The 23,060-nt window shown below is 36.3% G+C and overlaps 2 protein-coding genes across 10 annotated transcripts in view; both read left to right on the top strand.

Moving 5' to 3' along the window:
• Nucleotides 1-2,040, top strand: part of LOC127933228 (metastasis-associated protein MTA1-like) — a 43,537-nt gene extending 41,497 nt beyond the window's left edge. For 2 of the 3 annotated variants that reach the window (XM_052530040.1, XM_052530042.1), the window contains exons 17-18: nucleotides 915-1,069; nucleotides 1,514-2,040. In XM_052530040.1, the coding sequence (XP_052386000.1) occupies nucleotides 915-1,024 (110 nt within the window). In that variant the 3' untranslated portion in view covers nucleotides 1,025-1,069; nucleotides 1,514-2,040. The remainder of the gene's footprint in view (nucleotides 1-914; nucleotides 1,070-1,513) is intronic. The other variant, XM_052530041.1, reaches the window with a different exon arrangement.
• Nucleotides 2,041-4,693: 2,653 nt separating this feature from the next.
• On the top strand, nucleotides 4,694-15,280 carry LOC127933229 (transmembrane protein 229b). 7 transcript variants are annotated; one of them, XR_008147469.1, is made up of 3 exons: nucleotides 4,694-4,920; nucleotides 8,852-8,952; nucleotides 9,114-12,057. XR_008147469.1 is itself a non-coding variant. In XM_052530046.1 (3 exons), the coding sequence occupies exon 3, from the start codon at nucleotides 13,378-13,380 to the stop codon at nucleotides 13,933-13,935; it is 558 nt and encodes a 185-aa protein (XP_052386006.1). In that variant the 5' UTR covers nucleotides 4,694-4,920; nucleotides 8,852-8,952; nucleotides 13,359-13,377; the 3' UTR covers nucleotides 13,936-15,280. The 7 variants fall into 7 exon arrangements, 4 of the variants coding, with proteins under 4 accessions (XP_052386006.1, XP_052386003.1, XP_052386007.1 ...); XR_008147467.1 differs by having other exon boundaries at nucleotides 8,847-8,952; XR_008147468.1 differs by having other exon boundaries at nucleotides 4,694-8,172; nucleotides 8,847-8,952.
• The last annotated feature ends 7,780 nt before the right edge of the window (nucleotides 15,281-23,060 follow it).

Raw genomic sequence — 23,060 nt, 5'->3', positions numbered from 1 at the left:
CTCTTATTAAAAACCAAAATACAAATATATGTTCATATTGTAGTATATGCATTTTATTTTTATATAAATATAACATTTTATGTATTTGTTTTGGCAGTTAGTTGCAAATAAATTTTACTAACATATAGATGAATTTATCTCCTCTTTTATCACAATTAATATTTAGAAATGCACCATATTTAATATGCAGTTCACAAAACAAATGTATGTACATGTATGCACTATATATATACAGTATATGTGTGTGTGTGTGTGTGTGTTTTGATGTAAAATAAAAAAATATATGCAAATACTTTTTAGCAACATGTATAGAAGAGTTTATCTTGTTTCTTAACATACTGAGACTGTTATATTCACAGTACAAATATATGTACATATAGTATGTATTTTATTTATATGTAAATAAAACTTGGACAATTGCAAAATGTTTGACAAGTTGCAAATTTTTTTTTCATTTAACAACGTGTATAAAGATGACTATCTACTTTATCATAATTAGTATATTTATTCAATTAGAATACGCTTTTATCCAAAGAAACTTACATTTGCGGAAAACAGCAGATTCATCATAAAGATAAAAAAATAAACACAGGAAGTGCTTGTAATATGAGGTTTCAGACATTGTTCAGATTAGAACATGCTGGACAGAAAGGGATTGAGGAAAGAGAAAGCAAAGGATACAGTCAAATGTTGACAAAAGAAATGAGTTTTCAGCTGTTGCTATTTAGTATTTACAAATGCACACAATATTGAATATACATCAAAAAAATACAAATATATGTACTTAAAATGGTGTGTGTATATATATATGTGTGTGTGTGTGTGTGTGATTTTTTTTTTGTAAATTGTTTATTTATAAATTTTACAATTTTAGATGGATTCATCTCCTCTTTTTCTCTCTTTATGTGCGTCAGGGTCCAAACCCAAAGTTCTGGCTCCTCAGTGGGAAATAATGGCCAAGAGGGTGTCTGAAGCATGTCGAACTCCCTCTGGCCTGCAGGATGAGGTTCATGAGCTGGACTGACCTCTGCTTTAACAACGGACTGCTACACTCTGAGCAGATGAGCAGGTACAGCTCTCCTGAACTTTTCAAATGCACATTTTCTCAGTGGGTACAATTTGTAGATCATTTAATACATTTGAGCTTTAAATCTTAAAAATCTAACACCAAAAACTTTCCATCCGAAACAAATATCAAATATGTATATACACTTTTTTTTTTTTTTAATAACACAATCCAACCATCCCCAAACTTTTAAACAGTACTCCTCCTACTCCTTAAAAATACTCCTAAATGTGATCTTCTCTGGCCTTTTTCTTTTTTCATTCCGAATAGGGATATTTTGAATTTTGAATGTGTAACTTTCAGGTGTAAGTTTAAATACTGTAAATAGCTTATGTCATTGTATTATTTGTAATATTGTAAATGTATGTTTTTATTACAATATCAAAAACTTAAGTCTTGTGTGCTATTACAAACTCTGACAGCATCTCTTTAATGCTTAATTTTCAGGTGACTCGAGCGATTTTTTTTTTTCAGCTCTCAGCGACTGATGGACCTAAGAACGGATCTGCGGTCAGAAAGCTCTGTCCAGGCGGCCCATTTTTACAGCTGAAGCCATTGAAATGACTGCAAAGCCCTGACATATCAGCCTGTGGCCAATCGCAGGACTGACCTGATTGTACAGGACTGATTACTATTATTATTTACCATCGGCTGTTACTTCTGTCTTTGTAATTATAATTATTACAATTATTATTACTATTCTTTTTTTTTTTTTTTTTATCAAGTATAACCATTTTCTTTTTAACGACTTGAGAAAATGTTTCATGAAAAAAAAAAACTTCCTTCCAAATCATAATGTAAAGGTGGGACGGACTGTCATTTTTGTCTTTTGCATTGTTTTGTTACATGTCTGCTCCGAGTCGATGTGAAGGACTATATGACGTCTGTTTCTCTTCAATTGGATGTTTGTGTTCTCCGGTTCTGTTAGCCCATCCTGCCACAGTGGTTTAAATTAGGGGTGCTCCGATCACGATCGGCCGATCGTTATGCGCATCTCGTCAGTAAAGCCGATTTTCTAATCAGCGGTTAATTCCATCAGGTGCGTGATTTCACATAGATCAGCTGTTACTACACAGAACCATTGTTAATAGAGAAGATGCGCAAATCCACTGCATTTTCAGCGTTTTTTGGCGCATCTTCTCAGTTAACAACGGCTCTGTGTAGTAACAGCTGCTCTATGTGAAATCACGCACCTGATGGAATTTACCGCTGATTAGAAAACCGGCTTTACTGATGAGATGCGCATTAACGATCGGCCGATCGTGATCGGAGCACCCCTAGTTTAAATTATTCAGAAAGACAACAGAACGTTCTTTTTCTACCTTTTTGAGGAGTATTGCAACTGCTCCTGTATGTAATTTCTCTTTTGTGAATATGTAAATGAAAACAGGAGGGAGTCGTTATTGTACAGTGGCGCATTTTGGGCCTTTGGTGGTTATCAAAGCTTGTTGTAATGGATTTGCCATACACAGCGTATTCTTTGAAATGTCTTTTTGTAATGAAACCTCCCTAGCTCTCTCTTGCATATATATAGAGAGGTGATGGGAACTTTGGAAAGGTACTACCCTGTTAATACAATGATACATCTTCTTAAGAATCAGCTTGTACCATAGTGTGGTTTGTGAGTTATTCCTCACGTATGCACGCTGCTTCAGGCCAGGGGATATGTGATACATACAACCCAGTTTACTCTGCAGCTGGCTTATCAAATATTGATATCTTTAGGCCAACGCAGAGCTTCACACACTCATCGAACACTTTTTTTAAAATCTTAAAATGACAAGGATGTATACACCTACAACAGACTGACTTTGTTAACAAGTAATGTATGATTTGACACTTGCAACCAAAGATACTGAGCTTAGCGGTTTAAAGGATGTATTTTTGGACAACAGCTGGGGAATGATATTTTTATAGACATGTTTTCATGAACTGCCATCATATCTAAAACCGAAACGGTAGAGTATACTTTCATTCCTTATAAAAGAGACTGACATTTGGAGTCAATTGTGATGGGGAAAAAATGACACCACAGATATCAGGCAAACAGTATTTTAATGTTTTTCATTTGTTATTAAAGGGATATTTAGTCCAAAAATAAGAAGCTGATGTTTAATCACTCTCATGTTGTTCAAAACCTGTATGACCTGTGTTTGTTTCTGTGGAATATAAAAGATATTTTAAGAAACCATTTCAGTGTTTTTTGTCCATACAGTGAAAGTCAATGGTACCAAACATTTGGTTATCAACATTCCTTAAAATACCTCTCTTTTGGTTCTACAGGTTTGGTATGACATGAGTAAATGATGACAGAACTTTCAGATTTGGGTGAACTGTCCTATTAAGTGAGGTTATATTTTCTAGAAAAGATTATGGTCCAGCAGCCACAGGGCATTAATGTTTATAGCTGTAAGTAAAGTCCAGGATTTTAATATAAGACGCCTCATACTTAATGTGTTAATTCAACTTAATTGTGATATTGATATGCACCTGTGATTTTTATTATATAACTGCCACACAATCGGGCACTGTCTTGAGTTTTACATTTGCAGTGCCTTGTGTCCAGTTGCATGGGCTCTCAGCTCGAAGCCCTGGAGCTAGAGTTGGGGTATTTGGTTTCAAATCTGACAGGGACTCTGACGTTTTGGACTTTTTTTTCTAGTGCAGTCGAATTCATGTCATGTGTAACATGAAAGAGGAAGAAGTGCAACATAAAATTAAGATAAGACATCAATTGGTTAAGGACATGGACTCGTCTTTGACCCAACAAAACTTGTCCCCACCGGCTGTATTCTGATCTTATACCCTAGGACACAATATTTAAATTTTGCCTGTGGTTCATTTTTACCATATTAATACTGTATAAAAGATAATGGCATCAATATGTCATGGGGCTCATATGTATTATAACACAAGATTGACGCTGAAGATGAAAACAGCAGTGAAACAGTTAACAGTGGACACTTGATATGAGTGTGTCTTTAAATCTAGTGAACTACAAACCTAGACAGTCTACTGAGGAAAAAAAAAGAGCTCAGATCCACTGATGGCATGTTCCCATTAAGGCCAAAAGTACTAAGTCTGTGTTTTCCTAAAGCAATTCAAACAGTTTATATATGTATGTATGTGTAAATCGAACTGTTTATTTGAAATATGACGTTGTCACGTGTTCTAGAATTTAGGTACAATTCCGTGGTTTTTATTAATAGCGGTGTTCTTTTATTTATTTTTTCCCAGTTCAGTATTCAGCTCCTAAAAATCAATTTAGGTCCTAAATGTATTTTACATTTTACAATGTAAATTGTTTATATGTACAAATTACAACAATACTTTACATAAATGGGTGAAAAGATTTTGCACGTTTTAATAAAATGCTAATAAAACTATGTTTGTTTCGTATGTGTGTTGATATTACTGCTAAAAAAAAATAGTTTGGTTATTGCCATTTTACAGTCGCATCTTCTGATCACTCCGTTCTCCGGCTCATTGCGAATCGAATCAAGCATGCTCGAATGAGACGACTCATGATTCAGTTGAGTCGGATTCACGAAGACTAGTTTAGTTAACCGATTCAACCAGTTCATCACAGAGATCCGAATCAAAAGAATGATTCGATGCCGAATCGGACGTCGCCACTAGGTAGGTAGGCAGCTCGCTGTGTTTTGAGACGGAGCCGGTGTGTGAGTGTGTGCTGTACTGCTGCAGTGAAGTAAAATATGTCAGTTATCACCGGACAGCAGCGAGAGCCGGCTACAAATGTACTCTGAGAGACAACCGGTGCAGCGATTTTCTGTTTAATTCTACAGAAATGAGGCCCGGCTTCTCCATATCCACAGCGGCGGCACAATAATAAGGTACGTTAAGTCCCGCAGGCTTTTAGGATGTTTCATTAAACCTGTTCGGATTTCCAGCATCGGTCATCCCACAGTTCACACGAACTACACCGGTGTCATTCACTGCACCTTTCTGAACGTTTTCTCGGCCACCTGCTCGCTGTTTAACGGACTGTTATCACCTAAACAGGCGAAGGAGGAAGTCAACGCTGCCTTCTCCATCGCGCACTTCATCCCTTAATTACGAACGAACTTAAGTTTGAGCAATTGCGATGTTTCACCTGCCTATATCATTGTATGTTTTCATATACGGGAGCAACAGGGAACTTTATTCAATGTTTGTCACTATAATGAGGAGCTTAAAGTCCGTGCAGGTATAAATCAGACTGTGTTGTTGTGTCTGCGCAGGCGACGCAGCGCTGCAGGGCTCGGTTGTCATGGAGGCCTGCGCTGCTGCTGTCACGACTGCGGTTTATTCAGTCTCACACGAAAAACCCTCAGATTTACATATCCCTAACAATTCGTTTGAACGTCAACATACACGAGGTGCTAAATCAAGTCAATAAACAACCTTTAGCGCTGGCTTCTCACTTCTTCCATCTCAGTCACCTAATATGTACTGTATACAGTACGGTTAAGCGTATATAAATATGATACGTGCCCTTTAAGAGGTCGTTCCGGGATAGTCTGGATGGGTCAATATTTACTACGCTGACTCTGTCCTCATATTTCAGACCGCTAAGCTGAAGCCCCAGATCAAAGACACTTAAAGCTTACTTGATTAAAACTGGGGATTTGGAGTTCAGTGTGGCAGATCAGATCCACTCGCAGGTTTCACTTGCCCACATCTCAGTCTTGACTCTCAAAATAAGACGTGTAATTATGGTAGCTTAAATGTTGGTTCGTCATTATTCTTCATGTCGGAATCAAAGAAGTCTTTCTGTGTCAGTCTTTGTCAGCATCACTGTGGCTTGGTGCTGTTATGTGACAAACCCTCTGTATTAAGGCTCAGAAGTTTTTAATCTCTTGGTGCTGACCCATATGGGTCGGGGACATACTTGTGGTCCTGCCGGGGGAACAAACTCAAAAGGATAAGCTCTTGGACTGCTTCATAATCACTTGAAGTATAAAGTATATAACAGGCCCGATTGCGGAGCGGGACTGGGTGGTCCTGATCCACCTAAACATGAGCGTGGCCCTCACTGAGATATGTTTTACAGCTGGAGCCAGACCATATCAAACTAGCATGGTAGAGTGAAAGTATTATTTTAGTATTATTTATACACTTATAATAGTATTTATTAATATTTTGTAATTATTAATTTACTTTTCAGTTTTAATAAAAATGTTAGTGGTCTTAGTTTTGTGTTTAAATACTCTATTTACCTCTATTTTAATTTTAGTCTTGAGTAATTTAATTAATTTGAAAAGCATTTTATTTCAATGAATTGCAAAGGCAGCCTTTTTTTCATTTCAATTTTCCATTTAATATTTAATTTAATAATTTTTTTTAATTAAATTAAATTTCCAATAACAGAAAATATTTATTAGTTAACAAAATTAATTAGTTAACAATAACAATGCAGAATTATTGGTAGCGCTACAGTACTTTTCAATCCTTTAAAAATATATATTTATTATATTTTAATCACTTAATAATGCTAGGGAAGATTTTATGGGTAGTTCTAGACAGCATATACATGTATGTATAAATTAATACACATATATATGTATATATTTATATATAATATATGAAACACAAACTTTCATTTTGAAATAGAATAATCACAATTAATCAATTTTTAGCCCTATTTAATGTCTACAATTTTGCTTATTTCTCTCTACCCCCCACCTACACACATATTATTATTATTATTACTACATATAATGTTATGTTAGTATTGACACCTGCCACTGAAAAACCCAGTCAACCAATAATTATGAGTCTGTTATTATTTAGCCACTCGTTATTACTAAAAGCTTTTAACTACTATTGTTTAGCATTTTGTTCCATTTGTGCCTCATTAACACTGATGAGTGAAACTCAGTATGAATTGTCCGTCTCATGCTGAAGAATTTAATGAAACGAGTTCTGCCTCCATCTGAAACATGATCATCTTTTAGAAGCCCTTTGGAGTCTCCTCAGCAGCTCTGCTCGTACCTCAGGAGAAGAATGAAGGCTGTGTGCGAGCTGGAGCCAAGGTGATATCTAGAGTAACTGAGCTGTGTGTGCTATTGATCCATTGCCATTTATATTTGTGCAGAGTGGATTGAACTCATGGCAAGAGACCAGAGCTCTCATCAGTCACCTTTAGAAATAGTGTCAATAAGAATGCATCAGAGCCGGTCATTCCAGTGCGTCAAAAGAGGAATTTACAGTATATTGTCCCTGCAATTGATATGGCTTTGTTCTTTTGGCAGGTTTGTGAACGATACTGAAAAAAGAAGGACAGTGGGAATAACAAACAAAAAAAATTTATACTGTAGCCTTTTTTATGTCTGAAATTCCTGTAGAACTCAAATGGGCTCGCCGAAAAATGCAAAATGTTTTTATGCCATTATTTATGTTCCATGGAACACAAAAGGAGATATTTTGTAAAATGTTCAAGCTGTCCTTCTGTGTCTTCTTAAAGGAATTAGCATTATTTATATCCTGTTATAGTAGGGATGGTAAGATTCACCGATTCGCATCAGCATAAACGTTAACGTTGTGATGTATTGATTTTAAAAAGTGTACATCAAATACACGTTGGCATTTGTATCGCAATGCTTCATCTTAAACTTATTTGCATTGGTAAAAAACGATTTATGTCTAATTATTAGTAGATGCACTATACTCTTATTGTTTAGAAAATTGTGACCAATATTTTATATGTAAATTGATTGACTCTTTGTGAATATGTGTTCCCTAATCTAAAGTGTTACCAAATGTAATTTTATTTTGTTTTATTTTTTAAATGATTTTTAATCATTTTAGTTAACAGTAACCACACTAAAAGGAATGCTTTGGGTTTTGGATGCGCTATACAGTGCATATATGAACTTCCTTTTTATGTCCTCACTACAAGACAAATTCAAATTTTTATCATCCACTGTCACATAAACAAGCACTTTCACTTGTCTTTCTGCTTTGAAGCTGCTCTGTGCAGCTGAGCTTGCATGTCTGAGTGGTATAATGATGGCCAGGCTGTCTGCAGTGACTGGTCTGTTCAGGTAGATGAGGTTTGACAGGAGGCGATCAATAGCAATGCTGACTGCAAGGCCAGTAAACAGGTAACATGCAAAGACTGTAACTTACTGTACATTGGGCTCCTATCAAACTATTGGTAATGCCTCTATGACTGAGCACTTGTGTCTTCCATTGTGGCACAAGAGCTGTCTCATCTCAAAGCATAGATTAATAATTTATAATGGTCTTTCCATTAGAGTGCAGGATATTAGCCTTTAGCAGTGTGTGCTGCACTCTCATGGAGCTTCCAAGTATAAAATGCAAAAATTGTTTTTCAAATTAAGTGTTTTTTTTTTATCTCTTTTTTTAGTTTTTGATTAATAATAGACAAAACAATGTCTATTAACAGTATTGTTTAAATGATACAATAACAATATAGTTAAAACAATAATGCAATCATATTAATGTAAAAAAAAAATTCTTAAGAAATTCTGAAAAAAAAAATGCATCATACTATTTACAAAAATCGTAATGAACAAGAAATCAGAAATGTTATTTTAGCACATATGATAGAACATCGTGTCCTATAGACTTCTGTTGTATTACTGGAAACATAAATATTGTTTGACTTTAGGGGCACGTTAAAATGAATAGCTGTGGTCATGGACAGCATTTCATTAACTTGTTTTGCACTTTTAACATTCCTTTATAACAAAGCTAATACTCAACTAAATTTAACAGGACTCTCTTTCTGTTTTTTTTTCCCCATTTTTTTCAGTTTAGTACATGAGTACCACATTAGCATTGGCAGCAACGCTGAGAAGAACTGCTCTCTTTGGACCCTGACAGTGTGGAGTGTGGACAGTGAGACTGTCAGACAGCAGGTTGAGTAAAATATCACCCCCCATTAATTCCATTTCTTGTTTGTTTCTCTCTCCATCCAATGAATCCTAGGTCTAGTTTAATCATAGCATGGGCTATATTAGTTTTTGTTTTTCAAATAGTCTTAGCAGATCTATTTTTAATGTCATTGTACACTTTGTAGAGGTGTGAATTATAGAGTGACTTGAGTTCCCATGATGCCCTTGGAGCAAGACACTTAACCTCCATGTGTTCCCGGATGACTGTCCCTACAATTAGCCGACTCTAAGCAGCTTTGGCTGAGAAAAAAACATCTGCAAAATGGCAAGTAACCAAAGTGTAATTGATAGGCCATAATGAGATCACATTCTCCTCTAATTCAGTTTCACACACATCTTCAGCAGCAACTGAATATCAAAACAGTCATAATTGCCTTAGAATTGACCGGCCTCTATACTTTCATTGTGATGTTGGTTGTACACAGATGAGCTGTTTTAGGACTTTAAGCCCTTCAGAAGCCCTCTGACACATGATTCTCTTTAAGATGTGTGTGTGAGGTGTGTGTGTGTGTGTGTATGTGTATGAACTTGGATTTACAGCAGAAGACAGTTGAAAGTGTTGATGGCTCATGTAAATTGGCTCAGTTATTTTTCTCTCGTGTCTGAAAGTGACCCCTGTTCATGAATCCAGCTCATATGCTCCTTGAGATTATATCCTGGCATTTATTAAAAGTACATTGTAGATGCTGTTACTGTGTGTTTTCATGCAACATTTTTATTTTGTTGACTATGTTTGGAATAGTATACTACTCTAATAATTTCTGCAAATATAAAAAGACCTACTGTTGAAAGGCTAGGTCCTGATATGATTTCTGATATGAAGTCTCTTACACTCAACAAAGTATTATTTTGTTCAAAAATACAATAAAAACAGTAAAATGATGCGATTACAAGTTTTCCTTCCTCTTTGGAGTGTAACAAGCTGTTCATGAATAAATAAGATCCCTAATGTTGCAAAGACTAAAGTCTCAAACCCAAAAGAGATATTTTTTATAAAAGTTAAGACTCCACACCCTACTAAAACGCCTCCTTTAAACACACCCCCACACGACTATGTCATGATGGGGGAAGATTTGCATAACGGCAAGCAGAGGTGAGCAAATCATAGACTGAAGACCAAGATGAAATGAAATAATCTTCTCAATTTTTAATAGCCTTATAGTTTTTTATTGTTTGTAATGTGATCAACATTTGCATAAGTACTAGTAGACATGTTAGGGAACACGTAACATTTTAATTATATTTTGATAAAAATGAACGAAATGAATGAAATGACTCGAAAAAAGATTGGTTCATTTTGCTGAATGATAATAAAAGTTCAGCGTCTGTGAAATTATCAGAACTTCCCATCACTAGTGAAAACTGAATGTGTGTCAGTATTGCCTGCCTTCCGTCCTAAAGGGACAGCATTCCTACCTATCCGTGTAATTATAATGTTAACCAAAAAAAGATGTTAAGTAAATATTTACATATTTTACATATTTTGCAAAATGGGATAAAAAAAAATGTATTTATCCAAAAAGTCACAATTTTGCCAAATGACATACCATTTGCATTAAAACAACCAAATTTAACTGCAAATGACCAAAAATGTCCGTAATGCAGCACAAGGGTAAAGTAAACCTGCTGTATCTGAAAAATTAGTTTGTTTCATATTTGTCTTATTGTCTTATCCTGCTTCTTTAAAAAAAATATATGAATTATATATATGAAATATATTATATATGAAAGTTGCTCCCTTTTCAGTACTGTTAAAAATGGATAGTTCACCCAAAAATGAAAATTGTCTTAATTTATTCAAATTTTTCCAAATTCAATCCTTGATTCAAATTGATCATTAGCGTAATTGATTTGGTCTAAAGAGAGAAGAATTAATGACTATTTTTGTTTTAAGACATAGAAAATAACTACCAAAATAAATATTGGTAACTGCAGCTTAAAGGTACAATTTGTAAGATATTTGCTGTAAAATATCCAAAAACCACTAGGCTAGTGGTATATATTTTGTCCAGCTGATTACTAACAATATCCATAAGGTTTTTAACTACTTGTAAATCATGAGAAAATTCTCATTCTAAACAGTGACACAGGGCAGTGCAGTCGCCTGTCAATGACATTAGTTCTTCTTCTTCTTCTTCTTTTTAGTTTTATGGCAGATTGCAACCATGGCTTATCAGGTGCATACCGCCACCTACTGTATCAGATGTAGAAACCACAATACAAACAGTATTGTGGACAAATGCGGACGTAGCTTCGCGACAAACTTCAACTAGAAAGAGATGCCGATCTCGCTTGTGTATTACTCGACATGTGAGTTGTTTTGATTCGTATCTTTACAGTAAAACATATGCTATTATAACGATCAACAAGATTAGTATAATGGGGCATACACGACAAAACTCGGGGGATCGCGTCTATAGACCCGTGCGAGGATGCATCTGATCCAGTCTGATCGCGTCTTTGCATTGACTTTGTATGTAATCTACTCGCGCAAATTGTTGAACTCGCGTTAAATCCATAATTTATGTTTCCATCTGATTTGATGGCTGTCAGCGGTTGGGTAGAAGACAAAAAATCCCATCACTCTATGCTCCTTTTTAGCGGCATCAAACCACACAATTGTTATTGTTTTGATAGTGCACCCTCTAGTGGCAGGTCTTACAAACTGTACCTTTAACTAAAAGTAATGACTAAAATTTTACAAAAAATTCAATTACTTTTTGTAGATTAAAACTAGACTAAAACTATATAAGACTCATATGACTAAAATGTGACTATTAAGACTATTAAGCATTTTTGTCTCAAGATAAAGACTAAGACTAAAAATAAAACCCAGCCATGTCAAAATTAACGCTGGACCAATCACAATGCACTGGCCAATCAGAGCATACCTTGCTTTTCAGATCGATGAGTTTTCAATAAAAATTATGCATTTAAGAAAGTTGGAGCATAGAGGAGAAACAGTAATGTACATTATATGTAAAATGGGTATTTTGAACCTTAAACTGCATAAACACAATGCATTACACCAAATACACAAAATAAAGTTATTTTTAGCAACATCAAATGACCCGTTTAAAAATAATATCACAATATAAAATAGGTGCCTTCTATTTTAATATATTTTAAAATATATATAAAAAAATGTATTCCTATAATGGAAAAGCTGATTTTTCAGCAACCATTATAGTCTTCAGTGTCACATGATCCTTCAGAAATCATTTTAATATGATGATTTGCTGCTCAAGAATCACTTCTTATTATTATCAATGTTTAAAACAGTAGGGATATATATATATATATATATATATATATATATATATATATATATATATATATATATATATATATATATATATATTGATTTGTTTGAACATTTCAGTGCATCCATGCTGAAAAGTATACATTTCTTCCAAAAAAAAAAAAAAAAAAAAAAAATTATCTAACCCCAAACTTTTGAAAGGTAGTGTAAATTGGGTTCCAAATGCTGATTTTCTCTATCAGAGGTGGTGAACGTGAAAGCCGCAGCCCTGCAGAGTTTTGCTTTAACTCTAATCAAACACACCTGAACAAGCTAATCAAGGTCTGAAGGATTACTAGAAAGCTACAGGCATTTGAGTTTTAATTAGTTTTGGAGCTGAACTCTGCGGGGCTGCAGCTCTCCAGGACCGGAGTTCACCACCCCTGTTCTATATGCACAAATTACCCAAAGGGCTTACTATTTGGCCCAGATTTGCCAACAGAACACCCTATGTAAAATACTGTATCCTAAAATGTAATGCACTCAGTTCCATTTCCATGTGATAATTAAACTGGAAGTAATATCGGCAGAATTTTGAACATTTTTTAAACATATTTCACATTCAAAGGCTAAGACATTTTTTAAAAATTGCATAACTCCATTTGCCAGTATTGATAGATACCATAACTTTCTTTCATAAAATGTTTTGCTAGCAACGTATAAATAGGAAATATTTCAATTTTTTAAAGCAGATATTTTACCAGTGGTCATTTTTAAAGTATTTTTTTAATCATTTAATTAAGCTAATTAAGCTAAATAATTGTGGTATCACTAGCCAGTTTTCTGCATTTCATGATGTTATTTAACTGCAGCTCCAGAGCCATAAGTTAAGATTTGCCAAGGTAATTTGTCAACAAAAAAAAAAACCCTGTGCCTATAACCAAAGATGGCACCTGTAGGTTGTGGACTGCTGTTTTACTATTTTGAAAAACAATAGGCAGTTTACACTGTCCACTGCGTAGAATGCAGTATGCTAGTATTCCATTCAGAACATAGCCTATGCTGCAATGTGGATTTATAACACACTTTTTTTTTTCTTTTTACTTCCTGATGCCTATTAACTCCAAAGTAAAAGGAAGATAGTCATCATGGCAACCACAGTGACCCCTGAGCCCCTTACGGCCCTCTCTCGATGGTACTTGTACGCCATCCACGGTTACTTCTGTGAAGTCATGTTCACAGCAGCCTGGGAGTTTGTGGTGAACTGCAACTGGAAGTTTCCTGGCGTGACCAGCGTGTGGGCGCTCTTCATCTACGGAACCTGCATCCTGATCGTAGAGCGCATGTACATTTGTCTGCGGGACCGCTGCAATGTGCTGCTCCGCTGCATCATTTACACACTGTGGACATACCTGTGGGAGTTTGGCACGGGTTTGCTGCTACAGCAGTTCAACGCCTGTCCATGGGATTACTCAGAGTTTAAATATAACTTCATGGGCCTGATTACAGCAGAGTACGCTGTGCCATGGTTCTGCGCTTCCTTTATTGTAGAGCGCCTGGTGATACGCAACACGCTTAGGTTGCGCTTCGACGAGGCTGCTGATCCCAGCCAAGCTGAAGATCGGTCGGAAACAGGCGGAGGGCAACGAGGACGAGATGCCAGAGCAGGGGCCACCAGCACAAACGGTTACGTGAAGGTGGACTGAAGATGTTGTCAACACCTTTTCCCATCTCAAAGCTCCCATCACCCATGACTCTATCCGCACATCTCTCAGTCTCTCTCCCAGCTGCTTCCAGGGAAAGAGTCGCTTGGACTGTTGCACAAGTGTGAAAAACTTTATGATTTATCATCCAGTCGGTGTTATTTACTCATGTGGAGGGACGTTCATTTCTCACCTCAGTGCTCAACGTTTACTGCCCTCATTTTGGGTGAGTAGCTGTTAGGTTCAAAGTTTGTTAGTAGGAGTGATGCCTGATGGTATAATGAGAATTAACCCTCCATCTCTACCACAATACTGTTCCTCCCAAACCAGTCCATCCACTCCGACACTCTGGGAGGGGACAAACAAAATAACTAGTGATCCCTCATCCAATATATACAGGAACACAAACACATCACTTGTAGAGAGATGAAAAGATATATATCACATGCTTTTAAAAAAGCAAGTCCTTTTAGATTATAAACAGTGTCCATATATATATATATATATATATATATATATATATATATATATATATATATATATATATATATATATATATATATATATATATATAGTAGCAAAGCAAATAACTGTTAGGATGTCTTACCTTTCGAATGTTAGTTTTTGTTATTTATTAATATCTAAAATGTAGTTATGGATTGTCATGATAATCTACAAAAAATGTATTGTATATATATATACTGTATAACCTAAGGTAATGCCTTTTACTTGAATTTGGTTTTTTTTTTTAATTCATCAAAAAATAACAATGCTTGAACATGCATGAAAGTTGTCTTCCAGAAGATCTTGTCATATTCAGACTGATCTTAGATGCTGTGTACAATTTATTTCCTCATTTTTATTTCTTTGTTTATTTTTCTCATGGAGATGAAGACCCAAAGGAGGACTGTATTGTCTTTAAATATATAGAGTCCTGGTGCTCCGTACTGAAACCGTAAAAACATCACCGTTTCCTGTGTTTTCACTGGAGAGAATGAGTTATTGCTGTATATGTGTTGATGAACTGGTGCTAGATTCTCATTGAATTGCTTCAAGGGATCTGACGATAGTCACAATAAAGGCATCTTGTATGTAGGTTCACTGACCTCAGGTACGTCACTGTTAATGATTTAATCTCAGTCTCTTGTGAAGCAACGGATGAAGATTAACAGAAATATTGGGGCAAATTATTTAAAATGCCAACATTACCTTGGTATTACCCGCATGGCTACAATTTCAGGTTATTGATTTGCCAGAATTGTTTGTTGTATTGGTTATGTTGTTCCTGACCAAAAAAATTAATAAAAATAAAAAAATGCATTAAAGCAAAATTTTTTGAATGAAAGCCCTGTCTAGTTTCCCCTCAATTTTATTGGTTATAATTTTTTTTTTTAATTGAAGAGATCTGTGTAGTCTTTATCTCAACCTTATACAAAAGTTGCAATTAAAATATCAAATGTTATTTTCATAGCTTTGATAGTGTAGCTGTGCAGCTCTGAAGTTTATTGTAATGTCAGCGTTTTGCACGCCTGTCCCTTTGGTGCGCTATAAAAAGTAGATGATTGTTAAAGTTATAAATTTTAAATGATTATCACATATAGTCTCAGTGTTAAAAGTCATGAAAGCGATCCTTCTTATGCAAGTAGAATTTAGGAGAAGATGGCCTGGTCGATGACCGAAGTGTTACAGTGTCAGTTAGGTTGGATACATTATATAGTATATTTTCGATATGCAATATGTGTGTTTATTTCCTTTAATAGTGCTCAACTTGAGGGTTAGGTGTCCAGAGGAGGTGTCTGAAACCTAGGCATTATGGCTGCATCCGAAAACTGGAAAATGCAATCTTCGGAGGACACATTTTTCAAGGTAGGAAGCCATGAAGGCAATGTTACTTCCTGTCTCCTGAGATGCCTTTGTCTGATCGATTTTTGAAGGCAGATATCAATCCTTCACTGCCTTTGATATCCCCCAATCCTGATGAAGCAGCAGGTCAGCAGCCTAGGTTTTCAGATGCAGCCAAATGTGCTCATTTGATCCCATAATGCACCACCTCACTTTGAGAAGGGGACACCATTTGTAGGGACTTTACCGAGGAAAAGTGAACAACTGAATCCACCCTGAAAGCACAGGTACATCGTGAAGACATCTGTTTGACGCCTGCATTTACATCAGCAAAAACATTTGTTGAGAGTTTGCTCATCTGCAATACATCTATCAGATGTCAATTAGACATTTAGAAGATATCTGTAAGATGTGGTTTAGAATGTATGCGAATCTGACATCTCAGAAACATCTATCAGAAGTTTATACACAGCAGATGCTTTCCAGATGAAGCCATCTTTAAAAGACATCTTGCAGACGTATGTATGTTATCTGGGGAGTGACGTCGCAAGTCCCATATGGAAAACATTTGTACAGTCCCCTCTAACGTTACAGGTTAATGTGGGCCTCCAACGCTCCAAATTGTTGTCTTTTTTTTTTAGGAAAATAACATTACATGACTGTTCACAAGCTGTTTATTTATGGTTTAAATGACTGCAATTAACATTTAACGTTTTCAAATCTATTCATTATTTGTAGCACGGCAGCCACCCAATAACACAAATCATAGCCTGTAAATTTTATGAGAAAATGTTGAACCATTTCACACACAGACACTTCAAATCTGAAAAAAAAAAAAAAAAAAACTAAAAAATAAACTTAATTTATTTCATACGCGGTTGAACCTTTATCAAAGTTTTACACAAGTTAAACGCAATTCAATTCATGAATGTGATGTTGTCTTTTGAGCACTAGATGGCGGCGTATCACCACTACAGAACATGGATTTGGCGCCTTTACCATCAAGTTGAAGGTAACTTGCTTCTGCTAGCAAACCGGAGCTACCACAGCTATTAGGAATTTAAAATCATTATAAATTATTATGGGACCTCCTTTAAGCTTTTCAGTTTCCAGCATTTGCTAATACCAAGTTATCACAGTTGTATAGTGGCCATCATAAACGTAGGTTACCACAGTACGTTTTGTTATCTTTTGTATAATATGATGTCTTTGGCCTATGTGAGCTGTGCATGTGTTTCTGTGTCAGACTGGTCCACACCTCATATCCTCATCAGCTTGTGTCCTACAATGACTGGAATCTGGAGTTCCTTCAATGAACATGATATTTTTCGCCCATTTAGCTAGTTTTGCTAGATCTATAGACCAGAGCCTTAGGCCAGATTATACAATTTGTACAATTTGACCAGCTCATATAATTTCAGACATACACACCTGATTGCTTTTTGTCACTCAATCCTATGCATTTTGATCCTTGTCACCATATATCATTGAAAGGCTTTTCAACTTATGTGCTATCTTGTCTCCAGTTTCCTGGTCTTTTTGTGGACTCTTTCAAAAACCCCTTGCGGCTATCTAGGGCAATTATGCGTCACCTTAAATCCTTCAATTGCAATTAGGTAACAATTCTCTCATCGCCTTTGTTTGCAGTGATGGCACGCCTGAGCTCACCTGAATAAGGTGGGTGTGGTCTGCTAAGATGCCACTGCACTTATAAAAAAAACACCTAGACTCCGCCTCCAGCAGCAACACAACCAATCATCTATCAACGCTCCAAATATGGAAAGGTCCTAACCCTTTAAAAAGCAGGTGAAGCATAAATAGCTTTTATTTCCTCTCGATGTGTCTCTCTGTCTGATTTCAGTGCTGTTTCACTGAATTCATCCCAACTTAATGAAGCAATAAAGCGGCTCACAATCGAAGATTCCAGCTCAAACTGCTCCAGGACTAACAGCCCAGGAGGGCTTTGGTTAAATGAAGTGTCTTGCATGGGAACTGAGTCTGTGGGGAGGAGGATCACTTCAGTATTCTTTAAGCCTGTCAGTCATCAAAGCTGTCAGAGAGCAGGGGAGCAGACGATGGCTTCAGGCTGCATTAGAGGGGTGTGTCGAGAGTAGCCCATGTTGAATAGATCTGAGTGTCAGGGCTCAGATCCATTCATAAAGCAGGTCAGAAATGGGGAAATGTTCCATATAAAACATAGAATGAGAGGAAACCTGCTTTACAACAGCGCTCATGTCAGGTGGGGTATTACAGACAGATGTCGAATGGATGTGACTGATGTGTTTTAACCACTTCATCCCTATACATTTTAACTGCAGGCTAGTAGAGCAACTAGATTTTTTTTTATCTTAGCTTTACACACACACACACACACACACACACACACATATATATATAAATCCTGTCACGTGCTACACTGTGAAAGTAAGATAGTAATGGAGCAAGGTTATAAATTGGGCGGTCTATAATTAATTACACACACAAAGGTTATTGAGAATAATATAATATGTGATCTCATAAATCATATCTGCCGAAAAGTCCATTGAATATTAACCAAAATATATATGAGTAATAATATTTGGCTTTAGTTAAAAGGGGTAATGTACCTCAAAATGATACTCCTGTCATGATTTGCTCACTATCATGTCATTCCGAAGCTTCTACTCTGAAATATCACAGAGGATATTTTGAAAAAATGAATTCAATTTTATTTTTATTTTTTTGCAGTGTTGGTTTGACTTTTAAAACATTTCAGAATTATTGTTGTTGTTATTATTATTATTATTATTATTGTATGTATGTGTCGTCTCTATGCAACATAGGTTTGAGGGTATATTGGAAACATGATGCTATGGTTTGCAACATGGAAAAGTTGCAAAAATAATCCGGGGTTATTCTCTTTCATATTTTACCGTTCATACCAACATGATTTTGATAAATTTTTATGCAGTAGGGAATTTTAGAATTTGTATACTAGTTTACATTTTAGCGACTTGATGGTCAATTGACTCAATATTGTATACTGATTCAGTTCTCTGGAGCAGGCCATTATAACTCATGGTTAAATGTTACTTAACTCAGTGGGTAAATGTGGCCTTAACCTTGGGTTTCAAAACAAAATGTTATCTAAGGTTTGCATGTAGTGTAAAATATTCATTTTCTTACTGACTCCTTCAGGTTTTTTTCTCCTCACGAAGCCTGGTAGCTAGCAATTGTTCGCTAATAGCCTAATTTTTAAAAGCCAAAACAAACAGCCACTTGACTACCAAAGACTGTACTTTGTGGCTCCCTATGGCAGTTTTTTAAAAACAGTGGGCAGCTATATTTCTCTCTCTATGGCTCCTTGTGGCCGTTATGTAAACGGCCATTGCTTATCTCCCACTCAGCTTTGCATAACGTTACACAGAGGTTACCCACACTGCTTTGCATTTTTACCAGGGTATTTGAGCAGCAGGCTTTTCTGTTTTCTTTCTCTTTTTGGAGATAAGAGCAATAACTCTCGCCTCGTTTTTTTTCTTTCTGGTCTATGTATCTTCTGTTATATTTAGTGCTTTGCTGCTTGAGGGTGAGGCTTCAGTGTAAACATTAAAGCAGATGCCAAGTGACTGTCAACCGCTGTCACATCTCAGACTGACTGTTATAGAGATGTAACTCCACTGCATCTGTGTGTGACATGATAGATGAGGAATTTGTCTCTCCACGGTGTGATTTAAAGGAGGGGGACTCCATGCGCTATCTTGTGAAACATCCCCAGTGTTCATGACACATTTAAAGGAATAGTTCATAAGAATGAAAACTATTATCATAATCTGCTATTAACCGTAACAATCACTTAAAGTCAGTGAGGTTACCTTGAAAACCAGAGCAGTATTATTTGTGAGCAAATACAATTTTGTGAATTGGATCAAATGACTCAGTAGAATAATTCATTTACAAATTCAACAAAAACTTTAAAATGAACTTGCATAAACATGCCAATTCCAATGGCAAAAAAAAAAAGATTCTTAGCAAAAAAAAAGCTATCATATGTATATATCATAAAGCACAAAAGTTTACTACTACTGCATCTTTTCTGTAGGTTGTTATTTTTTTCTGTAGTGCATGTTCATTGCAATTGATTGGAAAACAGTGTCATGTGGACATCTTCTCAATCCATCATTTTGTATTCTAAAAATGAAAGAAAATCATATTTAAAGCGACCTGGGAGTAAATTATGAGAGAACTTTAATAATAATAATAACTTTATCTTTTGGTTGAACTACTTCTCTCTTCCTCCCTCTTTTCAATTCAGAATTCGAAGACTTTTCCAGACTTTTTTAAAATCCAAAACTTGTAAACCACACTAAAGCTCTCCAGGTGTTCTGCAGAAAGTGTGAATTATGGTAATGGCTCCTGGCAGGGAAGAAAATAAGTACAGTTATTAAAATGAATAGCTGCCGCTCATCCTGCGGTCTGGACCCCAGGCAGGGGTGGGGAGCCAGGCCTCTCAACTTTCTTCCATCTTGCACCTACACCTCCATCACTGTTGTGTATATCTTCCCATTACACGTCAAACCCTTTCTCTCCAGACTTTTCCCTAGTTGGTTTGGCTCGGCACTTGATGGTCACAGAGTCCTCTTCCCGGTTCTGCCTAACATCCCTAACAAGCTCCATGAGACTGCCAACGGAATCAGTTTGTTCCTGAAGTACAAATCCACCCCAAACTTTGGCCTTTGAAATGGGAATATGAGTATTTGGTACAAACCAACGTCATAGATCCCAAAGGTAAATCTTGCCTCAATAGGCTTAATCTTTGTTTTTGCGTCCATTTTCCGAAACATTTCTCTAAGTCTTTCAAAGGTTCCATCACACACCAGTTTTTTTTGTTTGTTCTAGTGACAGATTCAAGCCATAAGATTGATCCAACCCTTAAAGCTGAACAGCTGTGCATGTAAGAGCAGGTAACAGATTTGCTTGTTCCGCTCTAGGCTATCCAAACAGCTGTATGTTTTCTTTGATAGTCAAAAGGTTATGTAGAAAAAAAAAGATCAGTGCCCAACTTATTTTTCCCATATATCTATAGTCATTTATTGAAGGAACTGCAGGAAGTTGTCAGTTTTCGTTTGGTTCAGTGGAACTAGATTGGTGTAAATATATTACTATAATAAAGATAAAGGTATCGGTTATGTTCTTAATGAACTATGGGTGGGCGTCTCCTTCAAAGCAGCTGCTGGCAGTACAAACTTTATGATTAGTAACCAGGTTTCAAGTGTAATGGGTGTGTGTGGTTTTATTAAGATATTAAGACGTGAGAGCAATTGTGAGAGCTATGCGTTGGTTTCCAAACCAGCCCTTGACGAGAAGTGATTTTCACTATAAAGCATTAAGTAGCATTGGCTGAAGTGATTATTTACTCAAATCCGTGACTGTGTATCAACCATCACTTGATTTCATTACAGTGGTCTGATCTTGATCTAACACAGATTTTAGAGTCCGACATTGTAGATCTTGGTGACAGGCGACGATGAGGCCTGGGGACAGAGTTATGGGATAGTGGTCTTGGCTGGGGTGTTTGGTGTAAGAGCACACCGTTTGGGTGTAAAATACAGTGGGGTCCGTGTTATTGCAGGTGTGTGTGTGTGTGGATATTACATCTGATTAGGAAATATGTGAGAAGTTTCACTACCTCTGTTTTTTCAACTGCCTGGTCGGTGTTAAAGTGGCCATTTGAGGCTTTAAAAGAGAGCTGCTGAGAGAGAGAAAATGTTTCAGAGTATGTAGAGCTAAGAAAAAGATGAGGTTTATTTTAAGAAATGTTTGCTGGATGATTGACTGGGGAAGTGCATTATGGACTCTGAAGGTGGGGTCATCTATGATCTAATCTCCAAGTCATGTGTGTTTGTGTATAAACACTGTTTTTGTTCATAATGGGTGTTGATAAAAGTTCATATACCCCTTGAATCAAACGGGCGCAGAGTTTGACCAACTTTTCAGCTAGTTTTAGACTGTATTTATTTAAAAACAAATTGCAGCAATGATTCAATGACATTGTTTTGGTACAACCACACAGATGAGTTTCCAACCTTTAATTACAAAGCTGACGCAGGCGCAAATGTGGGAAACCTTTAATTACAGTAATTCCAACATGATTGCATCAGTACTACTGATTACTCAGCTAGTCATTCAGGCAAACCACCAACTAGTTGACTTCAAAAATTGACGTTTTGTACGTCCCTACAATATAATACAACATAAAGCTATTATTTACGAATCCCCTCTACTCATAGAGAGGGGTTGGTCTTCATGCACTGCTGTACAACTTGCTGAATCGCTTGCGGTCTAGTGGTTTTCCTCTCTGAACATAGTAGTCCCAATGGGCTCATTGACTCTCCGTGGACCTGTAAAACGCACTGGAACCACAGGAGCTCAAGCGAAAGGCTCATTTGGGTTTCTATAAAAAGTTTCAGATTGTAAAAAGCATGATTTAGTTTGATAAAAAAAGATCACACTTGCATTTGGCATGTTGTTTTTGGACCAGAAGCAAGTTTGAGTTTGGTTGAACGCTGGCTGTTTTCCCTCAGGACAGGGTCTCTCTCACGGTCACTCTGTGAGCAGTTTGTTGTTCATTTATACCAAACATTGATCATGATTATTATAATGCCCTTTTGAACTCAAAATAGTCATTATGAGTGGAAAAGCACTCAAAAGTTATTTATTTAATGCATTTAACAAACATTATTTTTAAAGAGAGCCATCAATTTAATCCATATGTACTGTATCGAAAAACAAACAAACAAATAAAATACATTGTAAAAAAAAACTTGATAAGAGGTTATGACTTAAAGGTACCAAAGACTTTTAAGAAGTTTAAGAAGACAACATTTAATGTTTGCACACCAATGTTTATGGGTAAAATAATATATATGTAGGCCTTTATGTGTGTGTGTTTGTCCGCACACATGTCTGATTTATTAAAGTCACACAATTAACCCAAGTATAATTGCCTCAATCTGTTTATCGTTAAGATGGTCTGACATGGCGTATGCTATGCATAAGCCAACTGATCTACTCATCACAGATCATTATGACTATAACAGAAATCTGGTTTTGTTTTTGTAACCAGGGCTCTGAAACAGGCCTCTATGTTTGCCTACAAATGGTTGAGAGGCTTAACAGCCAATGAGGTGCTTACCAGTGGGATTTGATTGGCTGACAGCTCGTCACCAGAGAGAGGTAGCAAAGCCCAACTATGGTATGATGTAACAATGGGAAAAGTCTTTTCAGACAGCTCATGCTCGCTGTTTTTT

Source organism: Carassius gibelio, chromosome A17 (genome assembly GCF_023724105.1).
Source record: "Carassius gibelio isolate Cgi1373 ecotype wild population from Czech Republic chromosome A17, carGib1.2-hapl.c, whole genome shotgun sequence".
Taxonomy (NCBI): Eukaryota; Metazoa; Chordata; class Actinopteri; order Cypriniformes; family Cyprinidae; genus Carassius; species Carassius gibelio.
The sequence above is the reverse complement of the archived record's forward strand: the minus strand, read 5'-3'. Positions and strand labels throughout refer to the sequence as shown.

Bases quoted from the DNA above. Each gene is read 5' to 3' on its own strand.
- LOC127933229 (XM_052530047.1), top strand. From the start codon at position 13,378: ATGGCAACCACAGTGACCCCTGAGCCCCTTACGGCCCTCTCTCGATGG.